Source organism: Nicotiana tabacum, chromosome 11 (genome assembly GCF_000715075.1).
Source record: "Nicotiana tabacum cultivar K326 chromosome 11, ASM71507v2, whole genome shotgun sequence".
Lineage (NCBI taxonomy): Eukaryota > Viridiplantae > Streptophyta > Magnoliopsida > Solanales > Solanaceae > Nicotiana > Nicotiana tabacum.
Genome location: NC_134090.1, coordinates 104,102,094 through 104,119,480, shown reverse-complemented (window position 1 = coordinate 104,119,480; position 17,387 = coordinate 104,102,094). Strand labels below are relative to the sequence as shown.

At 38.6% G+C, this 17,387-nt stretch overlaps 1 protein-coding gene across 1 annotated transcript; it reads right to left on the bottom strand.

Moving 5' to 3' along the window:
- Positions 1-1,796: 1,796 nt before the first annotated feature.
- Positions 1,797-6,440, bottom strand: LOC107791967 (putative mannitol dehydrogenase). The gene is made up of 5 exons (XM_016614130.2): positions 6,224-6,440; positions 5,046-5,159; positions 3,035-3,548; positions 2,248-2,401; positions 1,797-2,155 (listed from the first exon to the last, which is right to left on the bottom strand). The coding sequence occupies exons 1-5, from the start codon at positions 6,319-6,321 to the stop codon at positions 1,941-1,943; spliced, it is 1,095 nt and encodes a 364-aa protein (XP_016469616.1). The 5' UTR covers positions 6,322-6,440; the 3' UTR covers positions 1,797-1,940.
- Between the last annotated feature and the right edge of the window lie 10,947 nt (positions 6,441-17,387).

The window sequence follows — 17,387 nt, the reverse complement described above, 5'->3', positions numbered from 1 at the left end:
CAAAATCGCATCTCCTTAAGAAATACCTCTAACCGGCTCGAACCTAGCCAACCATCAATCAAGGAAGTCAACCAATTCCATAAGAAGTAATCCTAATCAATAAAGCCTCGATTTTTTTAAGGATTCCCCAAAAGTCAACCTCGGGCTTGTGTGCCCGAAACCTGAAACCAATGCCAAAATCCGATGACCCATGACCTGCCGAGTCCAAATATATAATTAGATTCTAAAACCAAGTCCAAATCGGTACTCAAATCCTACAAATACACTCTCTTAAAGTGTAAGAAAAAACCCATATTTCATCTCAAAATTCCATGTTATGGGTGTTAACAATTTATGTAGATTCTTGAAGTAATACCAAAAGTGAGTAGAAATCACGTATCCCAAAGTCTTGTGTAAAAATTTCCATGAGAAATCGCCCCTCCCCATGTTTAGGGTTCAAAATATAAAAAATAAGCTCGAAATCCCGAAATAACATCTTAAATAAACTGCCCGGCAGCACCCTTGGCGAACGCGACCACTGCTCCACGCTCGCGAAAGCACAAACCAAGCTACTGACCAAAATACCATATGTGATCACGGCCTCGCCCTTGCCATTGCATAGTGACAAGTCCCTCTCCTTTGCGAATGCGATCTACACCTTCACGAATGCAAAGGCAAATATTCCCATGCCAGCTCTAACTCCTCACGAACACGACAGACACACGCGAACGCCATACACCTGGAACAATACTACGCGAATGTAACACTTCCTTGCGAACGTGAAGAGCAATAGACCCAATACCAGAAATACTCCTTGCGAACGCACTGCTAACTAATCATGATCGCGAAGAACACAGTCACCTGCTAAATACTAGCAACTCAAACATCACCAAAATGCTCCAAAACCACCCCGAACTACACTCGTGACCCCCGGGTCCCCGTCCAATCATACCGATAAGTCCAAATACATTATTCAAACTTATCCAAAGGCTCGAAACATTATAAATAACATCAAAACCAAGAACCGAATATCAAAATTATTCTCTTAACTTTCAAACCTTCAAAGTTCGCCGAACCCATCTGAATCACACTTAAATATTTCGGATCACAATGAAATTTTGCACACAAATCCCAATCAACTAAACAAACTTATACAAGATCTCAAAAATGCAATAGGAGTCAGATAACACCGAAGTCAACTTCTGATCAAAACTATGAACTCACAAATTCTATAAATTGCCAACTTTCGACAAATAAAGCCAAAACCCTCTAGGAACATCCAAATTTAAATCCGAACACATGCCCAAGTCTAAAGTCACCATACGAACCTATTATAATCATCAAATCCAATTCAAATGTCTTTTACTTAAAAGTCAAATCTTGATCAACTCTTTCAACTTAAGGCTTCCATATTGAAAAAATTTCTATTAAATCCATCCCCAACCACCCAAAAATCAAAACCAGCCATGCACGCAAGTTCTAATACACTATATGAAGCCACTCGAAGTCTCAAATCGCATTACGAAATGCTAGAACTTAAAATGACTGATCGGGTTGTTGCAATCCTTGACCTAATCTTCAGCAAGAGAGATCTGCCATGATTGTCTCATATTTAGGAGGCTGCCATGTCACTGTCCACAAAATAAGGAAATAACATGGGCGAAAGAGAATCCTCCTAAACCTGCTGAGAATTAGCGCCAATATTTGTGCAAGAGACATTACATTTTAATATGCAACAACCACTTTTATTGTTACAAGTTATTAATCACCAAAACCTCAATTTCTAACAAGAACAAAGCTTAATGGACAATGAATGATAAAAACACAGAAGCTCAAACATTTCTCGTCTTAATAATACTCCATAACTCACAAGTTGATCAGTCATATATCAACTTATCACAAATACATGCTCAATTTTTCGAATATGAGTTTTTTTCTGGTATTGAAGGAAGAAACAGCAACTACATTGAACGACCAGGGCATGATATAGAGTTTGCAATGTCAATCACAAACCGGTATTTAACGTCAGATTTTGCAAGTCGTTCCATGGCCGTATTGATTTGCTCCACTCGGATCAGCTCGATATCTGCTGTAATGTTGTGCTTTGCACAAAAGTCTAACATTTCCTGCGTCTCTTTCATGCCTCCAATGTCACTTCCCCCAACTAGCTTCCTACCTATTAATAATCAAATTTGTAAATATGGTCCTGCAGTTAAAATGGTTAAAAATAAAAGCAACATTTTGATGTTCTAAAGCATGCTCTCTTACCCAAAACTAAAGGGAAAATCGGAAGCTCCAGTGGCTTTTCAGGTAACCCAACAGTGACAAGTTTACCATCCACCTTTAGCAAACTGAGCAACGGAGCCAATGGATGAACCGCACCAATGGTGTCAATAATGTAATCCATAGTATTTACAAAAGCCTGCATAGACAACCGCTATATCATAATTTTTATAAAGGATCATGGCAGCGGCTACATCACTTTCCTTGAACCAGTCAAAAAAATTATCCGCACTCAAATGCATGTGATTTGTTGAAAAGAACAAGGATTTAGGCGACAAAAGAAAAGTTCAACTTAAACAACACCAGGGATCTTGTAGTTGGAATTAAGATTTGTAGTTGTAACTACCATGTCACATCTGTTTTATTATGAGAATCGAACTTACAACACAAACAGAAACCAGTAACAGGCAAACTAGCTTTAACGTTTGAAATTTCCTCCATATACAATCCTTACTACTTACCGAACTCCCAACAAGATTGTAATTGAGCGACATGGATATTGAAGAGTCCATTCATAGTTATTTGTAAAACAACCCTTACCATGAGGGCTGCAGTCTAAATAATGCATCTTTCCTATTTGAGTCATCAAGAACTGTATTTCCAAGTTCTTGTTGCAATTAAAATGTGGTGTTAAGAATTTAAAGGAAACCTGTAATGCCTTAAATGGTGTCAATTAACATGCACAATGCTTAACTTCTTTCTTAATCTTCTTAAGAACATCACCTGTTTTGGATTTTAAACTTCTCTTTTTTATATATTACTTTGCACTTACCTTCATTTTTGTAGGATCACTACTTAAAACGAAAGCATCCGCACCAAGCTTCTTGATGGCCTCATCTTCCTTCTTAGGAGAAGTGCTGATGACAGTAACTTTTAACCCAAAGGCCTTTCCAATCTTCACAGCAACATGACCAAGCCCCCCTAATCCAGCAACACCCAAATGCTTGCCTGGCTCGGTCATACCATAGTATTTCATTGGGCTGTATACAGTGATTCCAGCACATAATAAAGGTGCTCCAGCATCAGAAGGTAGGTTTTCAGGAAATTGAAGAACAAAGCGCTGATGAACAACTATCATATCGGAGTAACCACCATATGTCCTTGTACCGTCATGGTATGTGGAGTTGTAGGTGAACATAACTTTGGGACAATAGTTTTCCAAGCTCTGTTCACAGATATCACACGTGTGACAGGAGCCTACAATCACTCCAACTCCAACTCGGTCACCAACCTTGAATCTATGGACACTAGTGCCAACTGCAGTCACTAGACCAACAATTTCATGCCTGCACAGAAGTAAGCTCTTTAACTTGAAACATAAGCAAACTTTTGACATTAAACTATCAAATTCATGAAAAAATCCAAGACATGTTGACCACCCTACTATGAAGCTTGAAGTTTCATCAAAGTGTTTCGTAGAACTAGTAAACCACTGGATGAAAGACCATGGTAGCTGGCGTGCATTACCTACCAAAGCTTGTGAGGGCGCTTGCTTGCCACCTTCAGCTTTCTTGTACTGATAGTGTAAAAATTCTTTAATACAAATGTTTATCTCTTTGCAGGACTTCAAAGATGTGGGAAGAGTTGCAGGCTCAGGTGGAATAGTTACCTAAGGCCTGATATCAAGAGAGGGATATTCACTTTACAAGAAGAACAAACCATCATTCAAATCCATGCTCTCTTAGGGAATAGTTAACTGACTCTCAGAAGTAATACTCTATTTAGATAAAGTCCAGCTTTAATAATTTTCCATGAGACGAGAGAACCTATATATAACTAAGATTCCTTTCAGTCCTTTATCTCTCCTTTCTCAACTAAACTTCTGTGTTTAAAATTCCAGTAGGATAAATCAACTGAACAATCCTTGCACCGCGGGAAGATGTAATTCATGAGACTAGAAATAATGAATCTGGTATTTCCTTTGAACTTTCTAGACTTGTTGGCAACTCGGTCAATCCATTGATAGCTTCCTTAAGCGATGTGCTCAGGTTTTTCACTTATCTTTTGGTCCAATTAAAATGCATTCAAGAGAATGGTAAATGATTTGATCAGACGATGCTTAATAATTTCTAGTATTGATTAGTAATGTACCAAAAAATTCTATTGATTAGTACAAGTAAACAATTGAACTATTGCATAAGACGTGCTTTCATGGCTCGTTATCTGCCTTATCTAATGAAGCAGGAAATATTTCCAAAAACTTCAATCAGTTTTTCTCAACTCAAATTATGAGAACTGCTACTGATGAAGTCTCTAGCAGTTAGAACAGATTAGTGTAGACTTTTTTGGAAACTGTACTTCACTTTATTTCTCCAGTTATACCATTTAATCAACTCTGTCCAAGAAAAGAGAAATGCCCACCTTAAGAGTTAGCTTTCAGAATTAAGTTAGATAAAGGTTTCATTTCTCTTAACTTGTTATCTCATGTCATCCACGCTCCAAATATTCAGTCTTAAGCGAGGAGGGTTGTTAGAGTTACACATAAGATAAGAATATGAGTCTTATTAGACAATCCTCAACCCATGAGCTAACGTTTTGGAATTGAGTTGAGTCGAAGGTCCATTTTTCTTAACACTAAGTGTTTTATCTTCTTCTCGATATCCTTCTCCCCCCACCTCTGCTGTATTATAAAAACCTAAACTTCTTAAGTATAGTCTAATTATAAGTTTATATGTACTCAACATTTGCATCCAAGTATCTAAACGCTAATTGTGAAGATGGGCAAATAGTCTTGTCACATCAAAGTATCAAGTGTTAGGGAAGAAGGAGACTGAGTAGCTTACCCAGGGACGATAGGGTATTTTGTGAATCCCCACTCATTCTTCAAACAATGCAAGTCGGAGTGACATACGCCACAGTAAAGTATCCTGACAGTAACATCATCATCACCATTTTGTCTGCCATCAATTCAAAAAGGATAAGTTCGCAATGTCAGCTAGATAAGCATTAAACTTCCCACATTATGGAAGCTAAATTTACATTTCAACTATACAAACAAGAAGCAGGACCACCAATAGAGAGGAATGAGAAAAGGAGAAGTGGCTGATACTACTATATATGATGTGTATCTTGTCTCTATATCCGCAAGTATATTTCGGAAACAAAAAAGGTATTCTAGGCACTTATAAACAAAAAATGGCTTCGGAATTATTAGAGAAAAAAAAATCTTAATGTTGGAACCTTTCAATAAGCCTCTTCCAATCGTCAGGTGGTGGAATCGAAAATTTTGGTATTTCTTCCATCAATGGTCCATATATACATGTATATCAACAGATTATAATGTCAAGGGTCATTATAAGTTCAAGGAGGAATTATTTAGCCTGCTAAAGATACAGCATAAGACGCACAAGATGTAGGTTTAGACTCATTATTCAAATTCAAAGAACTATTAAAATGAACTATTTATATGTTGTGTTAAAGGGTATGATATCATGCAGCAAAACCCAAAGTACACCGTTTCTACTTTTGCTGCTTAGTAATTACAAAACGATATCAGGAACAAAGGAAACCTGAAGAAAGGATAGAGACTCCTATCAACCAATTAAAAGCCACATGAATAATCAACCGCGCCGTCAAGGAAATATTACACGGAAATGTACGGCGATTCTTCGGAAATGTTTACAAAAACTATGTTTTGATAACCGAGAAATCTATAAAGGACAAACGATTGGAACTCCGCACCAACAGAGTAACTTGAGATGTGCCCATAATTAAGACATTACCATGCTCTCACCACTAAATCAAAGTCAAGTCATGCATGCTTATGTACCGAAATATATATACGTCGTATAGGTATGTGAAGAGCAAAATTAATGGCAATCATCAAAGAATGGATATAGCATGAAAAGTTACAGTTAAGCATTTTTAAGTCCTTCCATTTCAGAGACATACATTAATATTAATACACCCAACAATTTACCAGACGTTAAATAAACATCAAACAAAAAGTAGCGCTACCTACCTCCGAGAGAAATCGAACGGCGACAGAATTCCGGAGGTGTCCCTAGCAGCCCACCCAAAAGCTTTTTGTGGGTGTTCGTTCTCTGGTGCTTTAACCATTTATTCTCAGAGCGTGTTGAATAATATTACTCAGTGCCAAAACTGGAACAGACTGGAAAAAGTATATGGATTAATGCTCCAGTGGGGACTTATTGCACGCTGCTATTCCTGAGGTCCACTTAAAACTTTCTTTCAAAGTCAATTTTGAGAAATGGAATTAGATTCTGTGAATCCCGCTCAAGTATTCTCCACCACAATTTTTCTATATTGTCTCGTAGTACTGTATCTATTTGCATGAATGACACTGTTCGATTCAAATTTTAAGGGTCTAAGATTTGAAAATTATAATTAGTGTTCTGACCTTAGTTGCGAGAAAGATTTTAGGAAAGTAATCTCCAACTTTGGTAAGAAAATGATTGCCATTAAAAAATAAAAATAAAAATAAAAAAATCTATATCTATCTATATATATACAGTCTATAGCTGTCCAACGGGACGGGACAGGACGGGACGACATTTAAGCGGGACGGTGGCGGGACAGGACAAACGGGACGAAACGTTCGTCTCATCCCGTCCCGCTAACAAACGGGATGGGACAGGATGGGACGGGACGGGTTCGTGGACCTTAAGTGTATTTTTTTAAAAAAAAAAACGTCTAGTTTTTTGAAAATTACTTTGTTTTTAAAGTTTGCAACGGCTAGCTTTTTGATTAATTATTTAATAAACTTAAATGTTACTATGTTAAAATGAAAATTAGAAAACTAAGTAAAGAATTATAAAATATTAAAACAAAAGACTTGTAATGAAATATTCTAGTAATTATAAATTTATAATAGAGTTATAATTTATTTAATATAATTTCAAAGTATTAACTATTAAGTAACTAAAACAATTCATAAATAAAATTCAATGCTTAGAGCCTTTTATTTTATTAATAGAACTTTCAAATCTCAAATACAAATATAATTCTTTTGAAGAGCACTTAATCTACGCAGCCACCTTCTAGGAAGAGTTCTGTTTGAACTAGGCCTTTTAGTAGTCAATTACAAATTATCATACTAATATTTGTAAGCTCCTATATAGCTTCTTTGTAACTTATCAATAATATCTCTCGGACATTCTGCTGGAATTGGCAATGTTGATTGGTGTTCCATGAGCTCCATGTCGTCATCGCTCCCAGTGGTTAGTATCTCATTGTATTCTTCTTCTTCCCTAGTGGTTAATTTTTCAAAACCAAGATTTCTTCTTTCTGAATTAATCCAATCTCTGAATAATACGGAAATCTCTAGATTGTCCTCCGCTAATGAATGTCTATGATCTCCAATTTGAAATCTTGCCGCACTAAAAGCACTCTCCGATGCTACTGATGATGCTTGAATAGCCAGGATATCTCGGGCCATAATTGAAAGTGTTGGAAAAGCCTTGCCACGCTCCCTCCACCATGACAAAAGTTGTTCCTTGCCTTCTTCGTCTTTAATATTTTCCAATCCTTGATTAAGATAAGAATCAAGTTCATCATCAATAGAGGAATCAAAACCTGTTATATCATCCATATCTTCCCATAAAACTTCTGCTCTAGACTTAGAAGTAGAAGGAGCAGTTTCACAACCAGTTGTATCCATAGATTTATATTTATCAAACATTGATCTAGCATAAGAATATATGCTAGCTTGGCAGTTTTCGAGAGATGGTTGTTCATTTTCTTGAATTTCTAAATTCTCATAAATTTTACGAACAAGTCCTTTTGCACCTCTTAGTTTTAAAGATGGGTTAAGTAGAGTAAAAATTAAATAAACTTCAGGAATAGGGAAAAATATTTTTTTAAATTTTAAAATCATTTCTTTAATGGCCGGTGCATAAGTTGGATTTGTTTTATACTTACCAAATACAACAGAAATTCCACAAATATACCATAATATTTGTGTAACAGTAGGATAATATATACCAGAAAATTGTTTTGTAGCATAATAAATTTTTTCTAAAAATTTAGTAAGCTCTTTGATCGCATCCCAATCAGAATCAACAATTTGATCAACAGGGTGAGCATTATGCATATTAAATACCTTTTGGATAGGCACCCGATAATCATAAGCAACTTTAAGCATTTCATAAGTAGAATTCCACCTAGTACAAATATCTTTTGGAACTTTTCTAAATGGAAGGCTAGCACTAGCACATTGTTGAGCAAATTCACGAATTCTACTTTGTTTATGAGCACGAAAAATATAGCCACAAGCATGTTGTATTTTACTACAAGCATCAGAAAATAAATTAAGACCATCTTTTACTACCAAGTTAAAAATATGGCATGCACATCTAAGTGAAAAAATTAGATGTGATAGACATTTTACAATCATTAGGACTACGACCTATATCAGATGTGATAGACAATTTACAATCTAAGTGAAAAAATACACAACGAATATACTGAAGATATTCGGTTTGAAATTTAAAAACATCATTTCTAACCGTGGTCTTAGGAAAACCTTGAAAAGCAGGGTTATAAGTTTCTTGTATATAATGCACAAAAACAGGGTGAGAAGGAAAAGTAAAAGGTAAGCCACAGACAACCGCCATTTTTGCTAAGTTCTCACGATCTCTATCTTTGTTATATTTGCGTAAAACATGACCAGAAGCAGGGTTAAGTTGTTGTTGAATTTGATTAAAACCAGATCCACTAGGAGTGCCAGAACTGATGGTAGAATTTATAATTTTTCCGGCTTCTATGTTAGCTTGTATCCATAAAGATTTGTGATCCTTTCTTAAGTGTCTAGTTAAACCCCCCGTCCCACCACTTGTTGAGTGTGCAGATTGTTGATTACATTTTTCACATATAGCACGATGATTGACTTTACATTATTTAAAAAAAATTCATACAAGTGATGTTTTGGGACGTTCAGCCTTAGGCTTACTCCTTACAGAGGGTACAGGGGGTAAAGCTCCAGACTGAGATAGACTCTGAGTTGGAACTTGTGTTGCGGGACTAGTGGGTGTTTCATCTAATTCTTCTTCCTCATTTTCTTCATTCTCATTTTCTTCATCCTATAAAAAATATCATTACCAAATTGTCTTTGTAAAGTTTCATGATCTAATTGTTCTCCGACATGAACATCATAAAATGTGAGGGGTTGGAATAATGAAGTTTCATCAACATGAGTCATTTCATCAATATGTTTTCTAACTCTAGGTCTAGGAGAAGGGTTAGGATTAGGATTACTATTACTTTCACCTTTACTATTTTTTTTTACTACTTTTTTTAAAAATACCAAATACATTTTTAGGTGCCATAATTTAAATATTAAATTAAATTAAAAAGCTAACACACATATTAAACACACAAATGAAATACGAAAATATAACACGTAAAGTAAACACAAAAATTAAGCATTAAAATGATACGCAAAAATTATATATTAAAATTAGGAGATGGGACGAGTGCACCGTGATTAAATATTGAAACTTGAAGAAATTGCCCAAAATATTGCTCCAAATACTTGACGAATTAATTTGAAGCTTGAAAGTTTCTCCAAAAAATTTGCCCAAATACTTGAAAGTTGAAACTTGAAAGATATCACTTGATACTTGATAGTTGATACTTGATAGTAACAAAATTGAGAGAATAATATAGAATATAGATAGAATATTAGAATATAAGAGATTTGAGAGAGAAGATTGATTTTTTGTGGGAAAAAAATGAAGAAGAATGGATGGTGGTATTTATAGCAGAAAATAGGGCCAAAGTGTAATTTAATAAACTTAGGGGTTATATTAAAAGTTTGGGGGTAGGGGTGTTTTGGGGGTGGTGTAGGGGCTATTTGGACTGTTGGCAACGGCTATTTTGGCCATTTAAGCCGTTGCTCAACGGCTAGTTTTAAAAAAAAAAACTGGCGGGACGCGGTACGGGACGGGACGAGACGGGACGAAATGGCCGTCTCGTCCCATCCCGTGTCATGTTTAACATTGGCCCATCCCATTTAACTTGAAGCGGGACGGGACAGGACAGGACGCGGGACGGGACGGGACCGGGACGGGACGGGACCGGGACGGGACGCGGGACCGGGTTGGGACGCGGGACGGGACGGGACGGCCCGTCCCGTTGGACAGTCTTACAATCAGACCTTTCTATAATAGTATCATTATATAACAACACTTCACTATAAAAGCTAAGCTTTTCTGGAACTAATTTTCATGTTATGTTATAATATATGTTCTCTATAACATCACTTTGCTATAACATCCAAAAAATATCGGAAAAAACGAGGCTGTTATTTAGAGGTATATATAAATATAAAGCTGGGAATGAAAAAAATGATGTGGCATGACTCTTTAACCAGTATAACAATTTATCTTTTTTCTTATTTTTTGTCCAGAAAATTACTAAAAGATATCCTTATCCTCAGTATTACTCCATTTATTTCTATTCATCAAATCTCATTTAATCTCTCTTTCTTCCGTTTTCTTTATCCTTGTATTGCTATATTTATTCCTTTTCCTCAAATCACTGTTTCTTGCTTACTTTTCTTCCATTTTCTTTTTCCTCATTATTACTCTATTTATTTCTTTTCCTCAAATCCCTCTCGCTTCCTTCTATGTTTTCATTTTCTTATAGTGTTTTTTTCCTCTCTGTTTACTCTAAAAATCAGATAACAATTTAATTTATACGCGGTATTAAGGATATGTGATATAACTTAGCACAAAATAAGAGGATACGTAAATTGATATTGAAATTGACTGCAAATAGAAATAAAGCAAACTGAAGAAAATGTATAACTTTGGCTCTCGAGCTAGGTCGCCTCGAACCAAACGAATATTCCACTGGAAAATAAGAACAAAGTAACAGAGTATTGAGAGCTTAAGAGAAAGATAGTATATTGCTTTTTGTAGCCTAAATATGGTGACTTTTACAAATGATCAGCTCCCTTTTATAGTTGGGGAATCCTCCCCTTGATACAATTCTAAATACAGTAAGAAATCCCATTGTTAGCTAATTAATCGGCCTCTTCTTAATACACGTGCCGAGATTTCCGCCATGATCCTCGTCCAATTGCGGATATCTTGGCTTTCTGTTATTCGGCTTGGTAAGCTTCCCTCGATCTTGCTCGACCTCTATCCTGCCCGATTTCGATCTTGGCTGACCTCGATCTAGATTGATCTATGGGTCACGAGCTCGGCAATCTATCTTTACACTACGGTCTGATATAACATGGGGTCGAACCTTGGCCTTCCACGTTCTAGGGCAAGACCAATTTTGACCGTATACAGATAGTCCCCTTGTTTCTTGGAGAGAAGATGACAAGAAACGATATGTACATTTCCAATCTCATCTCGATGGGTCATGACATAAGCGATGAACCCGACCATGACGTCAGCGACAAGTGGATACTGAAACGGCTCGCCAGTTCGGGTATCGAGGCATTAAATGCCTGTTAGTTGTTGTCGGCCACTGTCAGTTCTGAACCGATGCCAGTTACCTATAAAAACCCTAGCCTTTCCTTATTCAAACTTTAACACTCAAAGTCATATCCACCTTTGCTTTCTCTTCAACAAGTCTCTCTACTTTACAATCTTCACACCTAAATTCCTTGAACCTTAAGCAAACCACGTATCATCCTAATCCTCTCTTCTCTCGTTCATCAATGGCTAATAATTCCAAAATTGTGCCGCTAAAGGAGGCCGTTTCTTCATCATGACCCGCCGGCAATGAGGCTCCGGTGGAACCCCACCCTGAGGAATTCTTTTCACTATAGTGCCCAACCAACGCTGACTTTAAGCTCGAAAAGACTCCCGTGGTACCGGGCCAATGTGAACCGATGTCAAGGTATATATGCACCATTACCAAGTACATCCTCAAAAGGGTAAAAGAGGAGTGCAACTAGGTAAACAAGAATATAGTAGTTCCAACTCCTAAGGAATCGATCACTACTCACGTGGAGGGATATCTAAGCGTTTACACTTACCCTTTCATGATGGGTAACTTAGACCCCCATCATCGTCGCCTTTTGCAAGAGATACGACATCACCCTCGGCCAAATCCACCTTTCATTCTGGAGAATAGTCATTCTCCTCTATTTCTTCACAAGCAAAATCGAGGGATGTCCCTTCACCCCCAATCACCTCATGCGCTTCTGCACTCCCCAGCTCTATCGATGAGGACTGATTAAGCTTGTCCGTCGGGCCAATAGAGCCACGTCTCCAGCGTAGATGAGTCTTGGGATCGAGGCTAGATGGGCCGACCTGTCCAAATAAAGACTTCGGATCTGATCCCTGCTGAAGTAGAACATGAAACGTAAGAGAAGAAGAAGATATGGCAAGCTCAAGAAGGACGTTACAATGAGACCACCATCTGGTGATGAAGAAATCATTCCCCAACCACCTTCTCTGAAGCATGCCCAAGAGAAGAAGAGGAAAGAGGCTCGGGCCCTGAGAAGAAAAGACCAGCGAGGAGATCTCGCAAGCCTGGGGGTGCCATTACTATGTCTTCGGACTCAATCCGCCAATTGAGGTATAAGTCTAAAGAAGAGCAGGAAGAAGATAACTCCCAGCTGGTGGCCCGTACTCGGGCTGGTTCTTTGACACAAAAGCCCTCCGAGTCGGAGGAAGTTGATGAGGGAGCTTCGATAAAAGTTCCGGAGCCAAAAAAACTAGAGGTCGCTCTGTCCCAAACTGAGGTGATCAAGGAAGAAAACGGAGGCAACGCTTCTTGAATAGCTGAAGATGACTCGAGGGATGATTTCGGAGTGATTGATATCTCCGAGTCCCCTTAATTTTCTGACGTGAGGCTGCTAACTTGGTAGGTCGCTCTTGTGAGGGTCTTCAAGGGGCAATTGACATCCACAGCTTCCTGGATGGGGTGGAGTTCGGAGATTTGGGAGCTATCACTGGTTTTGATAACTTGTCAGTGCCGAAGAAAATATCGTCACCGGACGTCGTTGGGTCTTCATCGAGCCTGAAACTGGTGGACCGGTTCCCGACCCCTAGCACTAACCCCGATCGTAGGCGTACCATAGTGCTTATTGTCTCGGAGGATGTCCGGGTCTTCTCTCCCCCTGTGGGGATTGCTAGCTACCTGAGATGCTTGGTGACCAAAAAGTACCAAGCCGAGATGGATGCGGTGGGTGCCATTTATATGTTCAACGAGACCCAGCACACTCTAAATCAGGTAACTTCGAGGTCCATTCCATTATCATTTTTAAACTTTGAATTGTAGATAATTCAAATATTTTCTTCCTTACTTGTAGGCTTCGGTGTAGCATCACGAGGGCTTCCTTCGAATCCAGGAGGAGCGCAAGGCTGAGGTTCGGGACCTCACTGAGAAAAGAGATACCTACAAGCTTCTTAGTGAGAAGCTTCATGCAAATTTGGTGACGGCTCGAGATGAGCATGCTGAGATAGCCGAGTAGGTATTCCGAGTGTTTTACGATAGTGAAGATGAGTTGGAGATAACAACTAATGATCCGATTCTATAGGTTCGATAGAGGCTCGAACATATCAAAGACATTTAGAGACAAATAGATGAAATACGAGCCGAAGCCGAAAAGTTCAAGGGGTGCATGGACATCTTAGCTTCATAAAAGGAGGTCGACCAAGCAGAGCTGGAGTTGGTCGAGTCTCAGCTTCGGGCTGCAAGGGAAAAAACCTCGGTGCAGGTCGCAAAAATCGAGGAGCTTCAGTCCCAACTGGATTCGGCCATTTCTGATAAGGCAAACTTGGCCAACGAACTCGGGGTGGCCAGATCTGAAGCGGCCATGGCCAACACTAAAGCTGATGCTAAAGTGGCCCAATTTAAGGTTGACGTCGATGCCATCCAAGTGAAGGCTAGGAGTATGGCGGATCATGCAAAATGGCAAGCTCTAAGGGAAGCCCTCAAGGAGGTTCAGGCTCAAGGTTTTTATGTTGTGGCCGAACTCAAGATTGCCAAAGCAGAGGAGACCTGAGCCTGGAAGTTGGCCTATCCTGAGGAAGACTTCGAGAGCCTAAGCGGACCTAAAGATGGGGAAGATCCCGAGAATGGAGACGCTGCCTCCGACAAAGGCCAGGCTACTTAGGCCTTTGTATTTTTGCTTTCTTTTGTATCTTTTTCGAGGCCATTTTGGCCATCGTAAATTTTATATTTGGCTGACCTGGCCTTTGTAAAAAGATTATTTACATATGTATATAAGTCTTCCTACCCTTTTTGGCTCTCAAACTTTTCCTTTGTTTTACCGCTTGTATTTACAAAGGTCAGAGTGTCTTAGCACAAACAACTTAAGTTGTATAAGTTTGAACAAATCATGCCTTCACATTGTTTAGTTTTGAGGTTCTTTGAATTCGGTGTTATCGGGAACTTTTCTCCCGAAATAAATGATTTCAAAATATAGTTTTGCTGAGGGTTAGCCTTTAGAACCGGTTATGTAAATTTCAAAGGCCTATTTTTGTTACGGTTTTCGGGCGTCTTCGGGTCATGCTAATATGGCTGTGGCCTTTTAATTTCTAGTGTAACCTAGTGGGCTTGCTTCCCTAGTTATCCAGGTTTGCTTAAGATAACAGTCACCGAGTGAGTATGGTCGTGGACTTTAATAGCTCGATCTATTCTGAAGTTATTTTCCAAACGACAGTCCCCGAGTGAGGGAGTAACCATCTGAAATTTCATTATAATCGACCCTTGATCCCATTTTCTTAAGAGATCGAAAGTATGGGATTGTAAAGTAGAAATTTTTCCAAGACATAAGATAGTTGCAAGGAAAGTACTTCTCTTTATTCTTGTAAAAAATAGTCACACATGCGTATATGTATTATGTCAGGGCTCGAGCAATCTATGTGGGCACGGTTCGTTTTGACCGTTTGGCCCTTACAATAAATCCTACCTATCGAGACCCTTCCATTTTGAAATAATTTCCTTGCTAGAACAATTTGATATCCGAGGATAATCCCCCTTAGTATTCGAGGTTGATTGTAGAGAAATCTCGGATACTGTAACAAAGTCTTTGATACTGATTCGTGATCGGCCTTTGATTCTAAGTTAGCACGATCCATTGTTGCCTCGTTAAAACCTTGTCGAAAACCCCAATTGGGACAAAAACGGTTCAAGGAAAAAAGAGTGCAACTCGTGCTTTCGGACCTAAAGGCTTCGTGTTGTTCAGTTTCGATAACCTGTAAGTGTTAGTTAAAAAACAGGAAGAATTTAAATGGGGTCGTAGCTCAACAGTAATATCGTTTAAGATGAGTTATGTTCCAATTGTTCGATAGTTGTTCTCTGTCCATCATTTCGAGCTTATAGGATCTTTTTCCTTGTGATTTCGAGAATCTAGTACGACCATTCCCAGTTCGGACCCAATTTCCCTTCATTTGGATTTCGGGTACTTAACGTGACCTTCCTCAGTACTAAGTCCCCAATGTTAAAATATTGGAGGTTGGCCCTTCGATTGTAATACATTTCGATCTGTTGCTTCTGGGTAGCCAATCGAACAAAGGCAGCTTCACGTTGTTCTTCTAATAGCTCCAAGCTTGTATTCATGGCTTCGTCATTCGATTCCTTCATTGTATATCAGAATCTGGTGCTCGGCTCCCAACTTCGACCGCTATTAAAGCTTCGGCGCCATAAACCAAAGAGAATGGGGTGGCCCCGGTACTAGACTTCAAAGTTGTGCGATACGCCCAAAGGACTTCGAGCAAGATCTCTCTCATTTTCCCTTAGCGTCGGTCAACCTTTTCTTGAGGTTTTGGATTATGGTTTTGTTGGTAGATTCGGCTTGCCCATTCCCACTAGGGTGATAAGGTGTTGATAAAATCCTTTTGATGTTATCGTCTTCAAGAAATTTGGTCACCTTGCTGCCGATAAACTATTTTCCATTGTCACATGTAATTTCAGATGGTATTCCGAATTGACATATGATGTGGTCCCAAATGAAGTCGATGACTTCTTTCTCCCTGATCTTCTAGCAGGCATGTGCTTCAACCCATTTAGAGAAATAGCCAGTCATAAATAAAACAAATTGAGCCTTACCTAGTGTCGATAGAAAAGAGCCGACGATGTCAACCCCCTATTAGCTAAATCGGGATGCCTTTGTGCGTAGGGACCTCGATTCCTTTGGATCTGAGGGAAATTTTCCGGTCTTCAAATATTCTATGTATTTATTTCTCCAATCCCAAGTCAAGCTCGTAGAGTTTATTTTGGCGTGACCTTCTTCTACTACCGACCACATAAGTTGTACGACCGCCCCTGAGTTGAGCTCGTTGTCTTGACCGACAACCCTATTGCGAGGGCATTGTAAGCACGTGATTTTTGCCCTATATGAGAATTACTCCCAAAAAATTCAAAAATAAAATGATTTTTCTTTGGTGTGCAATTTTGTGATATTTTGTGATATTTTGAAGAATTATTTGTATTTGTATGTGCGTGTTTATTCGCTAAATTAATAAAAAATACAAAAATATGTCGCATTTTGCATGTAGGATTTAATTCTACAATTGTTAGTAATTAAAATTGTTTTACAAAAATTAAAAATTACAAAAATAGGCATCGTTTGCATTTTTAGCATTTAATGTCCAAATATACAATTTTATGCTTAATTAATACTTAATTGTGCGTTAATTGTTATTGGGAGTTAATTTGCGCCTTTATAACTTAATTTAGTTCTTAATAATAGTTTAAGTATTTTTATAATTTAGTTTTAGAAAAATAAAAGAAGAAAAGAGAGCGAAAATATAAAGAAAGTCGGAATTGGGCCTCTTCTTCAATTTCAAGCTATAGGCCCAAAAAATGGCCCAATCTTCCCTACGACCCAGTCCATTTCGAACTGGGTTGACCCAGTCCATTTCGAACTGGGTCGACCCAGTCCATAACCCAAAAGACCCAAACCCCTTTGTCTTACATTTTACAACACAAAACAAAAGAAAAAAGAAGAAAAAACCCTAAAAAGACTAAGAAGTTATCCGCCCCCCCTCCTATCTTCTTCTTCTTCCTCAAGTTTCTCCAAGGTCATCCATGGCTTCCCCCTCAAAGCTCAACCATGGCTGCCCAATGTCACACTCACACACGCACAACCCCTCGTCGGACCACCCAAATCGACCCCCGTCCGCCATTAAAACCAAACGACCACCTTCAAACTTCGACATCCATGGTTGTCCCCCCCTTGTTTCTTCGTCGTC